We start from the raw sequence: 20,022 nt of genomic DNA on the forward strand, positions 1-20,022 counted from the left end.
ATTTTGTTTAACAAAATCAACAGCCAATGTTAGACAGATGTTGAATTTTGATGCTAAATCAAAGTCACAGATCTGTTAAAAAGCAACATTGGTTTGACATCAAGATCCAACGTTTAACAGATGTTGAATTTTGATATATCTAACATATTTTAGATGAGCTAACATTGTACAGATGTTTTTGGTTATCTTACATGACTTAAATACAACAAGACATTATGGTTAGAGTAGTGTATAACTCCCCTATTTGAGTTTATGATCCAAACCTAATCATCCAATATTAGTATCTGTTTTTATGGCTGAATGCAATCCAATCCTCACAGCAAACTTCCAGCATATAATGTAAAGCCTTTTCAGATCAGTAGAAGGTGTTACTATCAAACAGAGGGAGGAGGAGCTTCAGTGAAGCCCTTGGGAAAACAGGTGTCCATAAACTTTTGGACACAGTAGTGAATCTGTGTGAATCTGTGTGAGAGGCTGAGTGGACTGTGTGGCGCCACGCAGTGGAGGAGCCTGACGTAGGCGGAGATCCAAGCAGGCGTATCACGACCCATTCAAACATACACAACACTGAATAGAAGAAAAGATCCAACATAACACAAACGTTTCTTATACAGCCCTGGAAAAAAACGATGAGTTCCTTTGATTTTACCAAAATAAAAACCTCTGGAATATAATCAAGAGGAAGATGGATGATCACAAACCATCAAACCACCAAACTGAACTGCTTGAATTTTTGCGCCAGGAGTAAAGCAGCATAAAGTTATCCAAAAGCAGTGTGTAAGACTGGTGGAGGAGAACATGATGCCAAGATGCATGAAAACTGTGATTAAATAATTAAACAAATATTGATTATTTCTGAACTCTTAAAACTTTTTGAATATGAACTTGTTTCCTTTGCATTATTTGAGGTCTGAAAGCTCTGCATCTTTTTTGTTATTTTAACATCAAGCTCTAACATTGGACAGATGTTGAATTTTAGTTGGCAATAAAATTACCAATTACTTTTTTTTTTTTTTTTTTTTTTCAAAATTCAACATTGAGCAGACATCAAGATACAATGTTGAACTGATGCTGTGATTGTTTTGGGAAAATACATATCAGTCCAACATAAGACTTTAATTATTTAAATTTTAATTTAATTTAATTAATTAATTAACATCAGTTTTTGATGGAAATCAGTGTCACATTTTAGTCAAAAATAAAAATTTTAATATAATGTTTCTTTCAAAATCGAGGATACAAATATAGAGTTTATCCTGCTTGTGTTGGAGTATTTGTGTGTAACGCTGTCCAGGGAAATTATTCTAATAAATCTTGGATAATTTCTGTGAGGATTTGATTGTATTCAGTCATATCAACAATTTTAGTTGATCCTAGTGGTCATCCCAAATTCCCCAACTCAACTAATCCTATCCAAAAGTATTCATCCATCATTCATCACAGAATGCACACTCTATTCTATTGGCAATAATTATGTATAGGACTATACAAGCAGATTACTGTATGTGTGCATTTGCACATCTGTGTCAGTATTGAGTGCAGATTGGATTATTAAGATGTGGCCTCTAGACTGAAGCCTTATCCACTCCAGTCTGGAGGCCACGTCCATTGATTTCCCCTCACTGTGGATATCTTATCTATCTGCTCTGTTAACACTGAGGCTGAGGGTAAATAACTGAGAAGAAGAGGAGAGGAATGAGCAGAACTGAAGGACCCTCAGCTCAGAATCTTTACACATCAGCTCAATCTGATCAGGTCTGGGGTAAATGCTGCACGTGAACCGTGATGTGTCTAATAATGAGATTCAAAAGCTGACGATAACCTTGGAGTTCTACTATTAAAATAAGTGTAGATAGACATCCAGCATTGGTTTCAACATTCCTAATCATCTTTATTAAATACTTGTGGTATGAATTATGAATCCAGATCAATAATTATCAATCTGCAATCGTTTCCACCTCTTGAAAATGTTTTTTATTTTATTTTATTTTTTTAATGTTTTGTTGGGCATAACACTATTAACACTATTAAAGAGCTACTGTCCATCAGAATAGACCATGAATGAACCAGCAAATAAACAATTTATAAACCAATAAAACAGTAGCTTGGCCCCGCCCACTGCAAAAATGCAAAGTAACAGCGAATTTTTACTAATTCAATGTGATTTAGAACAGTATTTAATCGTGTTTTTTTTTTTTTTTTACTGTTTATGGATGTTTTTATGAAATAAAAAAAATATTACACACAAACTGTCTATGCAATGGAAAAAAAAAAAAAGTTAATTGGATTTATTTGCCATATAGATTTGTACTACAGACAGAAAACTCAGATCTAAATGCCTTGGTAAAAGAAAAGCGCATTCAAGTATATTTTTTTTAAAGTATACTTAACATGGGAAAGTACATACTTTTAGCATTAAAATTAATATGTAATTAAACACATACTAAATGTACGTTTTTGGAACAACTTACGACGACTTAAGTATATTTCTGCTGTATTTAAGCTACAGTATATTTAAACATGTTTTAATTAATCATGTATTTAATAAAACATGCTGTCTAAACCAGAAGTATAAGTTTTGACAATCCTACAAAATTCTCAGTACAGTTTATTGCATGGTAATTTATCATGATCATCATCATATCACCCATCCCTACAGAACAAGGTTACCCCAGTTCACTTAATCTGGTGGGAATGATTTGTGGAGGGGATTACTCACTGTCCTTGTGCAGAAAGCTTGAGATTCAGAGTGAATACAGAGCAAGAGGAACACTCAGCTTTATACCAGCCTTTTATTCAACCTGTGGATGTTTAAAAGCTGCATTCTTCTCAAGACGGCAATTATTTCTGACTAATGAATGTGACCTATAGACTGGAGCGTTAACACTGTTGTACATACAGCTCTGGAAAAAAATCAGCCTGTATTTTTCTCAGAGAACAGCCCTATCCGAATGGGATTAGTTTCTCAGGGGGTTCTGGGGTCATTTTCTCTTTTATGGGGGTTTTTATCCTCTGTGATTTTATTCCCGTCCAGAACGATCATGTGTGTGTTACTTTCTCAGACGTCCTCTGAAAATAATTACAGGCTGAATTATGTACTGTTTTTCTCTGAACTCTTTTTCATGGTCCTCCGGTAATTTTAGTCCCGTCCGGATGCACATCTCTGAGTTTCGTCTCCTCACATTTAATAAAATAGCTATTTGTCCACTGCTGTGCACCGTAATTACACATTGGATGCTCGTTTACACGGAGATCCACTAAAAAAAACCCACAACAGCGAGTGGAAATGGAGGAGCTACTGAACGTGATGTCATGTGACTGAGAAAACCTAAAAAAAAAAAAAAAAAACCTCTCTGGTCCTCCTGTTTTTTTTTTTAATTGCAGTCTGGATGCAGGAGTTTTATCACTAGAAGAGTAGAAGTGTGAAATATTTTACACAGACGTCCCCCTGAGAAAAACTAATCCCGTCCAGACAGGGCTGGCGTCTGAGAAAAAATGTATATGGTTGTTCCGGACAGAAATAAAACCAAAGAGGACCCCTGTTCTGTTCTTACTCTATAAGTTCACAGTATTTACTCAGTAAGTACTCAGAAACAACAGGGAGCGTATAGGGCTGTATTATGTAGTGTACAGTGTTTTACTGTTCTTACTCTATAAGTACACAGTTATTACTCAGTAAATACTCAGAAACAACAGGGAGTGTAGGGTTGTATTATGTAGTGTACAGTGTTTTACCGTTCTTACTCTATAGGTACACAGTATTTACTCAGTAAATACTCAGAAGCAACAGGGAGTGGGCTGTATTATGTAGTGTACAGTGTTTTACCGTTCTTACTCTATAAGTACACAGTATTTACTCAGTAAATACTCAGAAACAACAGGGAGCGTAGGGCTGTATTATGTAGTGTACAGTGTTTTACTGTTCTTACTCTATAAGTACTCAGTATTTACTCAGTAAATACTCAGAAACAACAGGTAGCTGTGGGCTGTATTAAATAGTGTACAGTGTTTTACTGTTCTTACTCTATAAGTACACAGTATTTACTCAGTAACTACTCAGAAACAACTGACTGTCCACAATGTCCCCCTCTGATAAGTATCTGAAGGTCAGTCCTCCCGCCATTCTTCCTCCAGTACTCACTCCTCTGCTCTTTGTAGCTGAACGTAACAGTGGGAAGGTCTGATTCATTCCGAGCCATTCAAGGCCTCCCACTTCTACACACACACACACACACACCACACACACACGTGTATATACATACACCACACACCACTTACCTGCCTCCACACCGGTGGAAATGGGTTTCGGGCTGAGTAGGCAGATTAATTCATATTCAGACCTATTAAAAAAAGAGGGGGCTACAAAAAGGCAATGCCTCAACCAAAAATAACCCACAGTACAATAGTGATTAGATAATAATAATAATAAAAAAACTATGAAAAAGCATCCGCTTTTCTTAAAGGTCCACCAAGGTGTTCAGCAAAAAATCCTATATAAAAAAAAACTCCCCATTCCTGAGTGAAGTGTCCACAGTATTAAAGCTTTAACTGTGCCACCACGCCCTCTAGTGGTCCATATAATGTAATAAACATGTAATAATAGAGTGCTTTATATATAAAACATTCAGAGAACTGACAGTTTGAATGTTACATTACTGTATCATTCAAAAAACGTTCTAGGAGGGTTTTTACAGAGGGTATGTTACAGAAATAATGTTTCTGGATCGCCAAAAAAAAAAAAAAAAGCATGAAAAAAAAAAAAAAAAAAACATCCAGAAAAGTATGACAGATTTAATGCTCTAAAAACTTTACTGTAAACTGTACTTTAAAGAACATTAAGAAAACTTTTCAGGATTTTTTTTTATGTAATGTTACAGAAAGAAAGTTCTAGGACTGCTAAATTAAAGCGTTCCTAAAAAAAAAATCCAGAAAATTTGACAGATTAATTGTTCTAAAAACATTACTGTAACATTCAGTTAACATTCTAGGAATGTTAAATAAATAAAAAATTCCCCCTTTACATCATCTTTACTTTTATACTTTAAGTAGTTTAGAAACCAGTACTTTTACACTTTTACTTAAAGAGTTGATACTTCTTTAACTTCTACAGAAATATTTTATTAAACACTAGTATCTATACTCTATTCTACAGAGTAATGAATGGAGATACTTCTGACAGCTTTGGCCCCGAAAATAAACCACGACAGTACTCAAAATGCTTAAAAAATAATTTTATTGTTGCAAAGTAACAAAATGAAAAATCATGAGCAAAGCATAAGACTTGTAATGAAATTCTAGACTGATCTGAGAACAGTCATATTATGGACTCAGACATAAGCCTGAGGCCATTTCAGCCTCGTTTACTGAATCACCTTCACTCGAACTGGACTCGATTTGGCCTTATATATATATACGATATGATTACGGTTTCGTAAAAATGCATAGAATGAGCCGAGAAAAACGGCTCAACATTACATAATTACATAATTCACTGAGAAAAAAATGTCTGTATGATTATCAGTACAACAAATTATGGAGAAGAAAGAGGAAAGAGGGAGATTCTTTTCAACAGAATTAGAGCCTCTGGTTTATCCCAGTCACAACAGTCCTCCTAATGCAGAGGAAGAGGAGGGGCTTGCATACAGGACACGCCCCCTTTTCCTCTTTTTCTTTTCACAGCGAGTAAATTATTGGGCTTGCACTGACTCTTCTCAGTGCAGTATATTTATATAGATTAAGAATACAGATAGGAGGCTAATTCTCGTAAGTCTGCTTTCCTCCCAGAAGCGTTAATCGTGTGGGTTAAAGTCATGGAGAGTCCTGGAAAGTAAGTAAGATTATATTTGGGAGACAGGCAGCTAAAAGGTTAATAGACTGGTAGAGTATTAAAGTAAATTATTCATTTATTAGGGCATTATATTACGCAGGAAACCCATAAAAGAGAACTTCGTTGTGAAATTGACTTCTTTTATGTTGTAAAACATGATAAAAATGTACTAACCTCCACTCTCCTGCAGCTTTCCGAGAAACAGGCATATTTTTTTTTTATTTTGCCCTGATAAATCGCTTTTTACACCATTATTCAGGCTCAAAGTTGCTCCACACCTTATAGGTAGGATCCAGAGAGCCCTGATTTTTAAAACGAGGCATTAAGAAGTTTAAAAGTGCACTTTAAAAGATGTCTGTCTTTGTTAAAGAACACAATACAAAGTATTTCAGCATGAAAGCAGGTATTTGTAATGTGTGACAGCTGCTACATGCGACGAGATGTAGTAATGAATCATTACTACATTTTGTGTATATGTCATTATCAGTACAGTGATGGAGGCACTCTGAGCTACAAAGAAGTGTTATGGGATGTAAACAGTGGTTTTTAATAAGCTTCTTGTGCACTTTTCAAGTCATTAATGCCTCGTTTTAAATGTCAGAGCTCTCTAGATTCTAGCAATGAGGTGTGGAGCTACTTTGAGCTGGATAACGGTGTAAAAAGTGATTTATTGGAGCAAAATATGCCCAAAAGTGGCCGTTGTAAAGAGTTCTGGGCAAAAAGCACAAAATACTGAATCTCAGAAAGCTGCAGGAGAGCAGCGGCGGGCTATTCAACAAAGGTAAGTACTTTTTATCATGTTTTACTACACAAAAAAAAGTCCATTTTACATTGAAGTTCTCCTTTAAAACCCTAAAACCTCCACATTCTTCATTACACCAGCTTTTAACATACTATAAACCTATGTTGGGCGTCAGAGGAGTCCAGAACTCCAGGCTTGAGCAGCTTGAGCAGGGAATTCTGCTGAATACTCTTTTATAAAAACAGAGGTTTTCATCAGGTGTGGCACTGAAGAGTCCCTGGTGGCTTCCAGCAGGGTAAAACAGCTCAAGTGGAGACAGAAACGTGACAAGTCTTTTGCACGAGTGAGACTCGGCCACATCACACGGCCAACATCTCTCTCTCTGGCTTCTTCTTCGGCGTTTCCTTTTCCTTAGCTGGTTCTGAAAGAAAATGGCAGATTTTATCGTTATTTCTTAAATATTAATGAAAATAATACAACATTAAGGGCTCTAATTTAGTGATCTATGGGTGAGCCGTTTATTTTAAGGAACACAAATTAGGCGCTTATTAATGTCTTATTATTTGCTTAATAAAGCCTTAATTAGACATTTGTAAATTATTTATTACGCTTATCACGGTTAGCGGGTAATGCTAATGATGCTCCAGCAGTTCTAGCCGGGGTTAGCAGCAGGCTACAGGCAGATAATACTCGTCTCTAAACAGCAAAAGAGCTAGCACTTAGCGCTGCGTCTATCTAATGCTAATACTGCTCCAGCCTTGGTGTTGGAGAAACTTCACTGAAACTCCTTTATAACTGTCGCCGAGCTGTCTACCAAGCACCATGCAGTTTGATTTAGGGCGTCAGTGTGTCTTTGCTATCGTAACGACGGGAAAAGTACACCTTGTGCATCTCGAAACATGCAAAAGGCATATACTAAATTTCTTAAACTTTATATAGAGAATATAAACATATATACCTGGTTCCTGCTCTGGAACTTCTGGCAGCTGCTCATCAGGTACCTCAGGAAGCTCCACATCTTCACCCTGGGGAAAATAAACAGCAAAAGATAAAGATAAGAATCAGAATTAGGTAGGAATAAAACAGTCAATCAGTTTTAACAGCCAGTTTAATACAATCACACACACTTATTTTTCATACACTGACCTGAGTGATAGCCTCGAGCTCGGCTAACACAGCATCTTCATCCTCCTGAGTCAGAGATCCTGCCAGAATGTCATCAATTTGCTGCAAACAGGGATAAATACAGAGGTTAGTTCTGTTAGTTTGCACTTGATTAATACACGTAAAGATTTGGTTCAACTTAAAACAGTTTGTATCTGCATTTGTCTGTACTTATAATTCAGATTTAAGTACAGACAAATTGCAGACTTCATTTCAGATAGGTATTTTTGGACCTGTGGAAAGCTTTAGAGCTGCTCTAAGTTTCCACGACGTACACAAACAGATTTAACATCTAAGCAGAGTTCAGATGCTTAAGATTTAATGTCTGGAGAAACTGGCGCTTACCTTCTGGTACTCAATGGCATCATGGGTCTCATCCATAATTCTCTCCACTTCCTCTAATGACATCACCTATATGAGAGACGGAAGGGGAAGAGAAGAATGAGCAGTATATTATAAATTAATTTCAGTTAACTCATCAAGATTTAACTATTAAGTCAATAAAACTATCAAAAAACATTATGATGAAACTGACACTCATTAGGACCTCCCCAGGAGAGGAAGAGCAAGAGTTTCCTCTGTTGCAGTGGAGCACCCTTGTGAAAAGGAAGTATACTAAAGAGCATTGAAAGTGTGTTGAAATTAGGTAAAGAATACTAGAAGTACATTTTCTATTAATGTACTTTATGAAAATACACATTAAATATGCTTTGTCTGTATTTCCATAAAATGTTTTAAGCAAATATATGTAGCTGCATCAAATACTGCTTAAAGTACATTTTAGTGTATTTTAAGTAGCATTAAAGTGTACACAATATGTGAATCAATAAGCCAAGTATTACATTTACAATATATTTCAAGTGTATTAAAAATTATGTTTAAAAAACAAACACATACTTAAATTTACGTTAATCTGCAGAAGCTAAACAAAAACACTATAAAGCACAACCTAATGCTTTTATGTTGTATTTAAATATAGCTTAATTACAATTTAAATATACTTACGTTGCCGTAAGTTGTTCCAAAATAGTACATTTAGTATGTATTTATGTATGTATTAATTTTAATGCTAAAAGTATGTACTTTTCCATGTTAAGTATACTTTAAAAAATAGCTAAACTACTACAGCTCCCCAGATAAGAGCACCCAAATGCTTCACAGAGTAGTTTTGGTTTGTTTAACACTTTTAAATTTACTAAAGTGAGTAAATTACATCAGAGCAGGTGGAGAGAAAGAACACGTGATGATCATACGTACCTCGTGCATCTTCTTTAAACAGTCATTTCCAACCTTCAGTCCTTCAATGACCTTTATTTCTATCTGTGCAAATTCAATGTCTTGAACCTGGAAAAGAAGAGAAACAGTTGGCAATTTATTACCAGAAGCTTCAACTAAAAAACCAACAAGTGTTTAAAATAAAAGACTCTTAACCTTCTTAACCTAAAGAGAAGGAGCAGTTGTAATTGGGGGAAATAGGACAGCTCTTCGCTTTAATAGGATGTTGACTACTGATTAATTAAACCAATCACAATGCTTGCTTTCATCTTACCCCAGCTAATCACAGATGCTGCAAGCAGCCACACTTTTAATTGTGTTAACTGTAGATGGTTAAACTACAATTAGTTGCAGAGAAAATATTACATTTCTGAATATTTCTGAAATATTTACCAATAACAGATAAAAGTCAAAGTTTTGTGTGTTATTTTTTTTTTTTACTTTATTTCTCTCTTTTATACTTGCTCATAAATTGTGATTGTATATGTTCTACTGTCATGTACATTTTGGAATTTGATAAAACAAATGAATTAATAAATAATTAATTCTTGTAAAAAAAAAAAATGTGCTCTGTGGGCGTGGCCACTGTGATGTCACTACAATATCCCTAAAGGCTTCCTGGGTAGGAAACCCTGGTGTATCATCCACTGAAAGATGGTTTAAGGAGGATTTTAAGCAGTTTCTTTTGTCTTTCCTTTGGTATTCACACAGGCGTCCGTTACTAAAGACGGCGTTACTAAATCAGGTCCTGAGTCATGGAGGAGAAGAGGAGGAAGATCGGTAGAAAAAAGCCATAGAAACACAGCTTCTGGCTACTTTTCGATATTTACCATGCGTTCCAGGTTGCTGATCTGGTTCTCTGTCTTGTCCAGAAGTTGTTCCTGGAAGCGCTTCTTTTTAAGCAGCAGGAGTGCTTTGCTACACAAAAGACAAAAGAACAGAGAGGCCTTTATGTTTATATCCTATATAACATCCTAAACTGGAGTTCTTTCTTTGTCAGGAGGCATAAAGAGAAAGAGACAACAATCCAGGCTTTTGAATAGAGTGTGTATTAAATTTCAGCAGAATCACCCAGGCTGCAAAAAGTTTAGACACAATCAAACACATAAATTGAAGGTCATATGTTATTGGTTTTTAGGAGATTGCAGGTTTGAATCCTGGTCATGCAGCTTTCCTTCAGCTGTCGGAGCCCCGAGAGAGCACACCTGGCCTTGCTTTCTCTGGGTGGGTACAGTAGATGGCGCTTTTTCTTTCCCCTCATCACTCATAGGGTGATGTGGATCAGCACAAGGCTGCGTCTGTGAGCTGATGTATCAGAACCGAGTCGCTGCGCTTTCCTCCAAGTGCGCTGTTTGTTTTTTTTATTCTACAAACAAAACTAATCATGGTTCAGCTGCTGGACAAATTTTGGTACTTTGGTCCGGACTGCATAGGCAGGTGTGAAATCAGCCTAAACGCAGTTCTTTCATAAATAACACTCTGAAAGGAAGATTTCCTATTTAAAAAACTGTCCATAATTTGTTTCCTTTGTATCAGAGATACATGAAAAAGGCAAAAAGCAAAAAGAAGACATGGAGAAAAGGGCCACTCACTCTTTCTTGCCATCTTTTAAGAGCTGCTTGGCCAGCTGTCTCTCTTTTTCCATCTGAAGTGTGACCTTCTTCTGGTACTGCTTCAGTTTATCTCTCTGCTGCTTGAGTTGCTGTGTTAAAAAAATAAGCAGAGGATCTTTAGTGATCTGAGTTACAGTACTTTGCTTTTCACAAATTAAGGTTGTGTTAACAGGCCTGTAAGGTTGATCAGTTAAGTTCTGAAAAATTGGCACTATGCCTTACCAGAACTGTAACCCACATGCACCCAACCGTACTTATAATTTATATTTTAAAGTTAATTTTATATTCTTAATCTTTGTTTTGATTTATACCTCTGTTTATATTTTTATATTTATCTTATTCATTAGTTTTCACAGTAGGGTTGTGCCATATTGTATTGTACGCAATAATATCGCCAGCATTTCTGACGATGGTGAATGATATTATACCCTGAAATATTGTGCCATATCATCCACCCCTAATTATCACATCAGGGTTCTATATTTTTTTTTTTTTTGCCGTTTTTAGCAAAAGTAAATTTACACTGTTCTCATTTCCCATTATATATCTACTAGAGACAGATTATATCTTTCCAGTATCATTTATTTTACTTTAATCCTGGACATATGGAGATATTTGGAGTAAATTATTATTATTAGTATCATGACATTCTGGATCATTCTTCTGTTACAAATCTGATAAAATTCATGTATTTTTTAATATCTCAGTTTGGGGTGTGCCATATCATATTGTATTAAATAATACAATTTAATTTTCATTTTGTTACAGTAATGTATACTTGATTTTTTTTTTATTCAGTGTTTTGTCATATCGCCAAGAGTACAATTATCGGGAAAATACCATGAAATATCATGTAGTTTAAAGTTTTACCTTTTAAATTAGTAGTATTGTGTAAACAGACTGTAATTCAAGGCATTTCACTGCACCTTGTACTGTGTATTATTATGTATGTGACAAATAATGTTTGAAATTGAAACGGTATTTTTTTTTTTTTTAATACAAAAATTATAGTTACAAATTATGCTTTAGATTCTTACTGAACAAATACAGATCTTAAAATATTCAGCAACACATTCTGTCTGTTTATATGTTTTAAAATAAATAGAAAGGAAAGAGAAAGTTGAAAAATGAAACTTAACTAAGACTAGTGTTTAGAAACAGAAACAAGGGCTTGGTTAAAAAAAACTACAGTATTTCAACAGTTTAAACAAATACAGTAACAAGTAACACAGTATATAAACTGTAATACAAGGAAAAGAGAAAAAAATGAACTTTAATTTAAAGTATTTAAATAAGTAATTAAGCTTAGATTTAAGGAGTAAAGCAGGACCACTCCCAGTATTACATTAAATAGCAAAAAAGCTAACTAGCTTAGCCGAGTGATTTACGACTTTCTGGAAATAAATAAAGCACTAAAACACGGATAACAAGCGTTTCTAAGTCTAACATAAGCTGATAGGAAAAGTAACAGAATGGTAATCATTAAATTAGCGAGATAAAGTTGTTAAATACTGAGTTATCTGCGATGTTACTGTATTGTATGAGCGCTAATGCTAATGCTAAGCTAGGCTAGTTGCGTTAGCTCTCAGAGTCTACACACCAGCACGGCTCTGTCCTGCTCTGTGACTCGAGTCCGCTTCTTTTTCCCGAAGATATTTCCCATTTCGAAGCATCCCCGCTCTAACTCTATCAGTTCAGATAAAACAGGGCATTTCTATAAATCTCAGCTCTCAGAGACCCATTTCTCCCTCTACTTTCTCAGCTGTGGGCTGTAAAACACAAACAGCGCCCGGTAGCGCTGTAAAGCCGGTGTTCTGCCGAGATGTGCTACCCTGTCAAACCGTGCTACCGCAGTGAGCCGTGCAATTTAAACCTAAAAAAGCACCAGAAAAAATTTAAACAGAAAAAAGCACCATATTTAAAAATGCTCGCTAGAAAATCTCTGTATAAGTTTTGGAAAATCTGAATCAATATATCAGTGCACAGTTGCACAGTTAAGTAAAAAAAAATGGGTGATTAGATTATTAGATTATAGATTATTTTATGGTCTTATTATTACTTTATTATTAACTGTCATTTACACATTTGTAATACAAATATAAATAATTACAGCACGCTCCGGTTGTTTAATGAACCATAATGAAAACTTAAAACTTAAACATGCGGACCCGCGCTTGCGCACTGACGATAGAAGCACATATTGACAGGTAGTCCAACTCGACAGAACACCGGCAGCCGTGCAGTGTTCAAGATTATTTGTATTTATTTATTTATTTATTTATTTATGTATTTATTTATTTTTGCACAACATACAAAACAAAACACAGAAGAAAACACAAACAACGTTTAAACAACCATCATTACAAAATAAAAAAGCAAAACAAAACAAAAAAAGCATAAATAAATAAAAAACAAAACAAAAGGCATTCACATAAAACTGAAAAGCTTCAAAATATCTATGGATTCATAACTTTTTATTTTTAATTTGTCGATAATTAATCACTGTATTGTTGTATTAACAATTGTCAATTGTATATAATTATATATTAGTCTGAATGAGGGTATCTTTTTAGCTAAATTGGTTTTGTGAACATAAAATTTACCTAAAGCTAGAATCAAATTTACTATAAATCTCTCATTGGGGTCAAATAAAGGGTCATCAAAAATATTACAAAATTATATTTTACATTTTTGTAAAAAAAAAAAAAAAAAAAAACTTTGAGGGGAATGCACCATTATGTCTTTGTGTGGCAAGACCCTGTATTCATTTACATATCTGCCGGAACATAACTATGTAATCATTATATAATAATTCATTTCCCAATCAGTATAAAGCGTTAGGGTTGTTATGAGGTATAATGTGGTATTTTGAATACCCCTGACATGTTGTGGACTTCAGGAATCCAGTATCACTTTACGTCCACATGCCCCAGTCACACACACACACACCCACACTTAAGCACATATACAAAACAGTCAGCAACAGTTACTCAGCAGTTTCTATCAAAACAAACTTGGATATACATGCCCCTTCCTCCCCCAAAATACACACACACACACACACACACTCACACACACACACACACACACACACACACACACACACACACACACACACACACACACTCAAGCACAGTCACAAATAACTACATTATAAATAGATCATCAGTTATTCAGGGGGGATTTTGATAGGTCACCATAGCAGAGAGCACAAGGCAGGAATAAGAGAAGAGAAGAGAAGAGAAGAGAAGCAAAGAGAAGAGAAGAGAAGCAAAGAGAAGAGAAGAAAAGAGAAGAAAAGGGAAGAGAAGAGAAGCAAAGAGAAGAGAAGAAAAGAGAAGAAAAGGGAAGAGAAGAGAAGACAAGCGAAGCAAAGAAAAGAGAAGCGAAGAGACCAGAGAAGAGAAGAGAAGAGAAAGGAGAGAAGAGAAGAGAAGAGAAGAGAAGGCCTCAAAAGCAGAATCAGACCCTTATTATAACTGATCAGCACCATGTCCTCAGAGCAGCCGTCTTTACCCTCAGGAGACCCTGTGTGCCCGGGATGCCAGGCAGAGGGGTCCCTGCTGCTGCCCTGTGGGCACAGCCTGTGCCAGTCCTGTTTAGAGCTCTGTCAGCTGGAGTTAGGGCAGGACCAGCAGGGATGCACGGAGTGTTACGGGCGAGAGCTGCTGGACGGGGTTCTGAAAGGCCTGTTCGACTCGCTGTTTCAGGATCAGACTCGGAGGGTCGCCACGGGGGCGGAGCTGGGTCTGGTGGACAGCGCGGAGGGCACAGACCAGGCCAAGGATGGCAGGATGTGCGCCAGGCATGGAGAGAGGCTGACTCTGTTCTGTGAGGAGGATGAGGAGCTGATCTGTGGTCAGTGTCAGGAGGAAGAGCATGAGGATCACACCTGTAGCAGCACGGAGGAGGCTGCTGAGGAGTGTAAGGTAAGACAAGGGGCATACCGGACAGGTGTCCCATGACTTTTGCCATACCTATGGAAGCTGAACAATGCTGCACTGACCCGCAGGCTATGCCTGTGTGGACTGTTCTAACCAGACGCAGCCGGTCACAATCATTACCACCCACTGCTCTGTCCACTGTAGGTGGTAATATTAGCTTGCTATAATGTTGGCATCAATCCATCTCCCATAATAATTCACCTTGTCTTGCCATGAGCACCTTGGCCAGTGTTCAATTCAACTTCACTCCTTACTCACAAGATAACACCTCACAGTTTACACAGGTGAGAGCATTCTCACACCCAAGCCATCTCCTGAAGTAACACTTCTAGAGCTTCAAAATTAAACGCTGCTCTCCCATGATTTTATTAAATGAATAAAATAATAACTAACAATAATAATTGTATACTAGGTGGTTGCTATGGTGTTGCTATGATGGTGGCTGTGGTGTTGTTAGGTGGTTGCTTTGGTGTTGCTATGATGGTGGCTGAGGTGTTGCTAGGTGGTTGCTATGGTGTTGCTAGATTGTTGCTGAGGTGTTGCTAGATGGCTGCTGTGGTGTTGCTAGGTGGTTGCTTTGGTGTTGCTAGATGGTTGCTGAGGTGTTGCTAGATGGCTGCTGTGGTTCTGCTAGGTGGTTGCTGGGGTGTTGCTAGGTGGCTGCTGTGGTGTTGCTAGGTGGTTGCTGTGGTGTTGTTAGGTGGTTGCTTTGGTGTTGCTATGATGGTGGCTGAGGTGTTGCTAGGTGGTTGCTATGGTGTTGCTAGATTGTTGCTGAGGTGTTGCTAGATGGCTGCTGTGGTGTTGCTAGGTGGTTGCTTTGGTGTTGCTAGATGGTTGCTGAGGTGTTGCTAGATGGCTGCTGTGGTTCTGCTAGGTGGTTGCTGGGGTGTTGCTAGGTGGCTGCTGTGGTGTTGCTAGGTGGTTGCTGGGGTGTTGCTAGATGGTTGCTGAGGTGTTGCTAGGTGGTTGCTGGGGTATTGCCAGGTGGCTGCTGTGGTGTTGCTAGGTGGTTGCTATGGTGTTGGTATACAGTTGCTGTGATGTTGTTAGGTGGTAATAAAGCAGCACTGATAAAGGTTTTGTGTTTATCTGTGTTTAAAGAGGGAGCTCAGGTCTGCACTGAGACCCCTGCAGGAGAAGCTGGACATCCTGAGCACAGCCAAGCAAAACTGTCAGGACACTGCTGAGCACATCAGGGTAATTATCACCAGTTCCATCATTTCTGCTTGTTTGATTTTTTTATTATTTTTTGGATAATGATTATTGATGTACTTTCATTTAATTTTGAAGAATTACAGCAAGAAAATGGCACCCATTTGGCGGAATAGCCCTTATTTCACTTTTTACTCATCTAAAGGTTTCTAAAGCTTTGTTTTTCATTTGAATCAAATAATTGGTAAGAAGTAAACCTGCTTGATTTTTGTTTTACCTAATGTGCATTTTTAGCCCAAATATATTTTCTAAAAATGGGCTCATAATAAATGCATGCGCTGTGTGTGATCAGAGGCAGACCCAGCATGCAGTGCGGCTGATAAAGGCAGACTTTGAGAAGCTGCAGCAGTTCCTGCGGGATGAAGAGGCCTCCATACTGAACGCTGTGAAGGAGGAAGAGGAGCAGAAGAGCCGGAAAATGAAGGAGAAGATGGAGAGATTAACAGATGAAATTACAGCTCTGGCCGACATAATTAACTCCACAGAAGAAGCCATGAGCTCTGAGGATACTGAGTTTCTGAAGGTACAGAAAAGTGGGATGAAATAAGTTTTTTTCAGAATTGATATTACAGTTTGTGAGAGTGTTTATGGGAGATAACTGGGTCATGACAGATGAATGAATATCAGTTCCTCAGAGATATGTCTTGTGTTGCAGGGCTATAAGAAGACGTCTGAGCGGTGAGTACGGCAGCGCCGGGTTCTCTGTAGCATTTCTATAACTTCTCTTTACTTTAATGTTGTGATAAGCTGACGCACTAAAAGTGTTCAGAAGGAAAAGTTGACATTATATCAGAGCTTGCTGCAGCTGCAGGATTTCTGTGGGTTTTATAGAGTGGAGATCTCACTGCAGTATCCTGAGGAGACGCCTGGAGCTCTGATTGATTTGGCCAAACACCTGGGCTGCCTCAAGTTTAGAGTCTGGGAGAAGATGCAAAATGTTGTAAGATACAGTAAGTATCAGATAATAATATTAATAATAATAACTTTACTTATAAAGCACCTTTTTATACATAAAAATGCATCCCACGATAAAAAAGTGCTTCACAATAAAATTTAATAAAACAGAAAATGTAAAACAATAAGTAACATCAAACTAAAATTTATTTAATACACTTAATACACTTAAAAATTATGAGTTTCTTTGATTTTACAAAAAAAAAAAAAACTCTGGAATATAATCAAGAGGAAGATGGATGATCACAAGCCATCAAACCAAACTGAACTGCTTAAAATATTTTTGTGCTTCATTCTGGAAATATTTAGTAAAGCAGATCCTAGTTAGATGTTATGGTAAGATAAAATAAAATGATTCTGTACATGTTAAAATTGTAAAATAACTCAAAATAGGTATTAAACTAATACGTAAATAATCGTAGCCAAGAGTAGATCCTCAAAAAGAATTCACAGAAGTTGCTAAATCATTTATTGTAGATGCTACATAATTCATAGTAGATAATGAATAATTTATCACTCATACTCAATAATTAATACGATTCATTAGGTGCAAAAAAATTCATAGTAGATAAGGATTCATTTGTTTCAGTTACTGATTTGTTCATAGTAGATCAGTGGAGCTCCTGTATTTCCTGCAGCTAGGATAGACCACTTTCAGACCACCACGGCCATCGGTGTAGAGCTAGGCATAAACATAGACTGTTAAAGGGTGTAAGATAGTAATGAGCATTGTGATGTACCTTGCACAGGGTGTATGATTCTACCCTTAGTCTTCTTCATGAAATGATAAAATGTCTCTCAATGTGTTTCAACATTACTGTCATTAACTGGATATTCCATCCAAATCTACACCCTGTAGCTCCAGTGACCCTCGACCCGAACACTGCGGACGTCTCCCTGTCTCTGTCGGATGATCTCAGCACTCTCCGCTACACTGAAGAAGAGCAGCAGCTTCCGGATAACCCCGAGCGCTTCTGCTACTACGACTGTGTTCTGGGCTCGGAGGGCCTGGGCTCCGGACGCCACAGCTGGGAGGTGGACGTGGGGGAAAGCAGCGAGTGGGCTCTGGGGGTGGTGAAGGAGAACGTGATCAGGAAGGAGTGGTTCCCCCCCAGCCCTGAGCGGGGCATGTGGACCCTCTGTCTGTACGGTGGAGAGTACCGGCCCAAAAACGCCACCGGCGCCCCCCTCACCCTCAAGAAGAAGCCCCACAAGGTGCGGGTGCAGCTAGACTGGGATGTGGGGCGGGTCATGTTCTCGGACGCCAGCGACAACACGCTGCTCTACAAGTTTAAGGACAAGTTCTCCGAGAAGCTGTTTCCGTATTTCTCCAACACCTGCAAGAGGCATCCTCTACGCATCCTCGCCGAGAAGGTGTCCGTCTACACTGAGTAGCCCAGCGCTTCAAAAGATAAAGGTTCTCGACTCATTTAACCCTTTAAACCTTAATTAATAACATAATTTAAATCAGTAACTAGATAGATAGATAGATAGATACTTTATTATTAGGGGGGCCCCCACTTACTATTACTATTACATAATGTACATCACTTTAATAGTGCCTAGCATAGAACCATGTGGCACTACAAAAATGCTTGCATAGTAAATGGCTATACAATATAAAATCACTATAGGATTAATAACTAAATTATTGCCTTGGGTTACGGGGTTAAAAGTACATTCTTCAATGTTTGGAAATCAGTGTACAGATTTAGTCATGTTTAGGAAATTCTGGGTGTCTTTCTTGATCAGGTTGATCATGTTTGTAGACCAGCTAAACCATCAAAAGCTGACCGGGGTTTTTTTTTTAGCATTATTATTATTTTAAGATGATTTGTATATGCCACATTTTATGTTTTCTTCCTCCTTACCACAATAAAATGTGTGGAAATGTACAGTAATTATTGTACAATTATTGTAATTTGTAATTTGTATGCTACAAATGTTGTTTGTGAAATACAGCAGATCTCTCTCTGAGTTGTTTATGATGCTGCACATGGTGAAACTCTTCCTCAACATCTTCCTCATTTTCTGCAGTAGCTAGTAACAGAAAATATTCAGAAAAAAATGAATCGATCAGTAAAAGCACTGTGTCTACATCAACCTGTGAATTAGTATTCAGGTATTCATAGCCACGCCCATCTCGGCTCGGGACCGCCCACAGGCAGAACTGAAGCCGGGCAGCGATGCCGTCTCTTTAGATAGGAGCTAACAGTACTAGAAACAGCATGCAGTTCATTCCTGTTTCATGTGTGCGAATAACACATCAGTGTTTATTTACTTTACCCAGTAATTCAGAGCTAAGAAACAAATGGTTAGAATTAGTCTATGGAGGAAAAACACCACAAGCCAAGTACAATTGAGATAGGTAGGTGTTTAGATGTTTAGAACAATTCAGGATGGATTTTTACTTTCTAAACCTGGACTACCCACCTCTGTGTGTAACTATAAGTTTAAAAGTTTAAATAGGATCTCGGTGGATTCATTTGGCATTTAATAGAGACTCTAAGACTAGGTCAGTGTCTGAACTGCACTTATCAGGGCATTATTGCACATGTTGTTAGCCTTAACAGTGATTAAACCTATATTTATTGGTGCATATTAACTATATTACAGAATTGTTTGCGGTACTGACAGTTCCTGATGATAAATTAAGGGTTTAGTGCTGAAACGCTGGTGTTTTCACTGAGCTGAGCAGAGAGTGGAGCTGGAGATAAGAGCAGTAATGTGCACAGTAAGTCTGAGCTGACATATGCACCTGTCTCCTCTCATCAGCCCTGCTCTCCACACGACCCTGAGACCCTGCTGGCTCTGTCTCTGTCTGATCGGGGAGGTCTGGCACTCAGACGTGTTTTTAACCTTTCAGAGCAGCAACAGCTCAGCAGCGTCTCCAGGAATCAGAGAGTGAGGATGAGTCGGGAACTGATTCATCAACCAGACTGAAGAGAGAAAAAAATAATAATATATGTATGTATATATATATATATATATATATATATATATATATATATATATATATATATATATATATATATATATATATATATATATACACACACATACAGGGTTGGACAATGAAACTGAAACACCTGTCATTTGTGGGAGGTTTCATGGGTAAATTAGAGCAGCCTGGTGTTCAATCTTCATTAATTGCACATTGCACCAGTAAGAGCAGTAAGAGTGTGAAGGTTCAATTAGCAGGGTAAGAGCACAGTTCTGCTCTAAATATTACAATGCACACAACATTATGGGCGACATACCAGAGTTCAAAAGAGGACAAATTAAATG

General features: G+C 37.5%; 2 protein-coding genes across 2 annotated transcripts; one reads left to right on the forward strand and one right to left on the reverse strand.

Annotated features, from left to right (window-relative positions):
- Window positions 1-5,216: 5,216 nt before the first annotated feature.
- chmp6b (charged multivesicular body protein 6b) lies at window positions 5,217-12,446 on the reverse strand. Its single transcript, XM_007248749.4, has 8 exons — window positions 12,222-12,446; window positions 10,601-10,710; window positions 9,839-9,926; window positions 8,991-9,077; window positions 8,079-8,144; window positions 7,716-7,796; window positions 7,528-7,594; window positions 5,217-6,990 (listed from the first exon to the last, which is right to left on the reverse strand). Exons 1-8 carry the CDS (start codon window positions 12,282-12,284, stop codon window positions 6,929-6,931), a joined length of 624 nt encoding a protein of 207 aa, XP_007248811.2. The 5' UTR covers window positions 12,285-12,446; the 3' UTR covers window positions 5,217-6,928.
- A 1,215-nt stretch (window positions 12,447-13,661) lies between these two features.
- LOC103039695 (E3 ubiquitin-protein ligase TRIM39) lies at window positions 13,662-18,629 on the forward strand. The gene is made up of 6 exons (XM_007248750.3): window positions 13,662-14,550; window positions 15,670-15,765; window positions 16,073-16,303; window positions 16,436-16,458; window positions 16,612-16,730; window positions 17,594-18,629. Exons 1-6 carry the CDS (start codon window positions 14,113-14,115, stop codon window positions 18,127-18,129), a joined length of 1,443 nt encoding a protein of 480 aa, XP_007248812.3. The 5' UTR covers window positions 13,662-14,112; the 3' UTR covers window positions 18,130-18,629.
- The last annotated feature ends 1,393 nt before the right edge of the window (window positions 18,630-20,022 follow it).

Source organism: Astyanax mexicanus, chromosome 15 (genome assembly GCF_023375975.1).
Source record: "Astyanax mexicanus isolate ESR-SI-001 chromosome 15, AstMex3_surface, whole genome shotgun sequence".
Lineage (NCBI taxonomy): Eukaryota > Metazoa > Chordata > Actinopteri > Characiformes > Acestrorhamphidae > Astyanax > Astyanax mexicanus.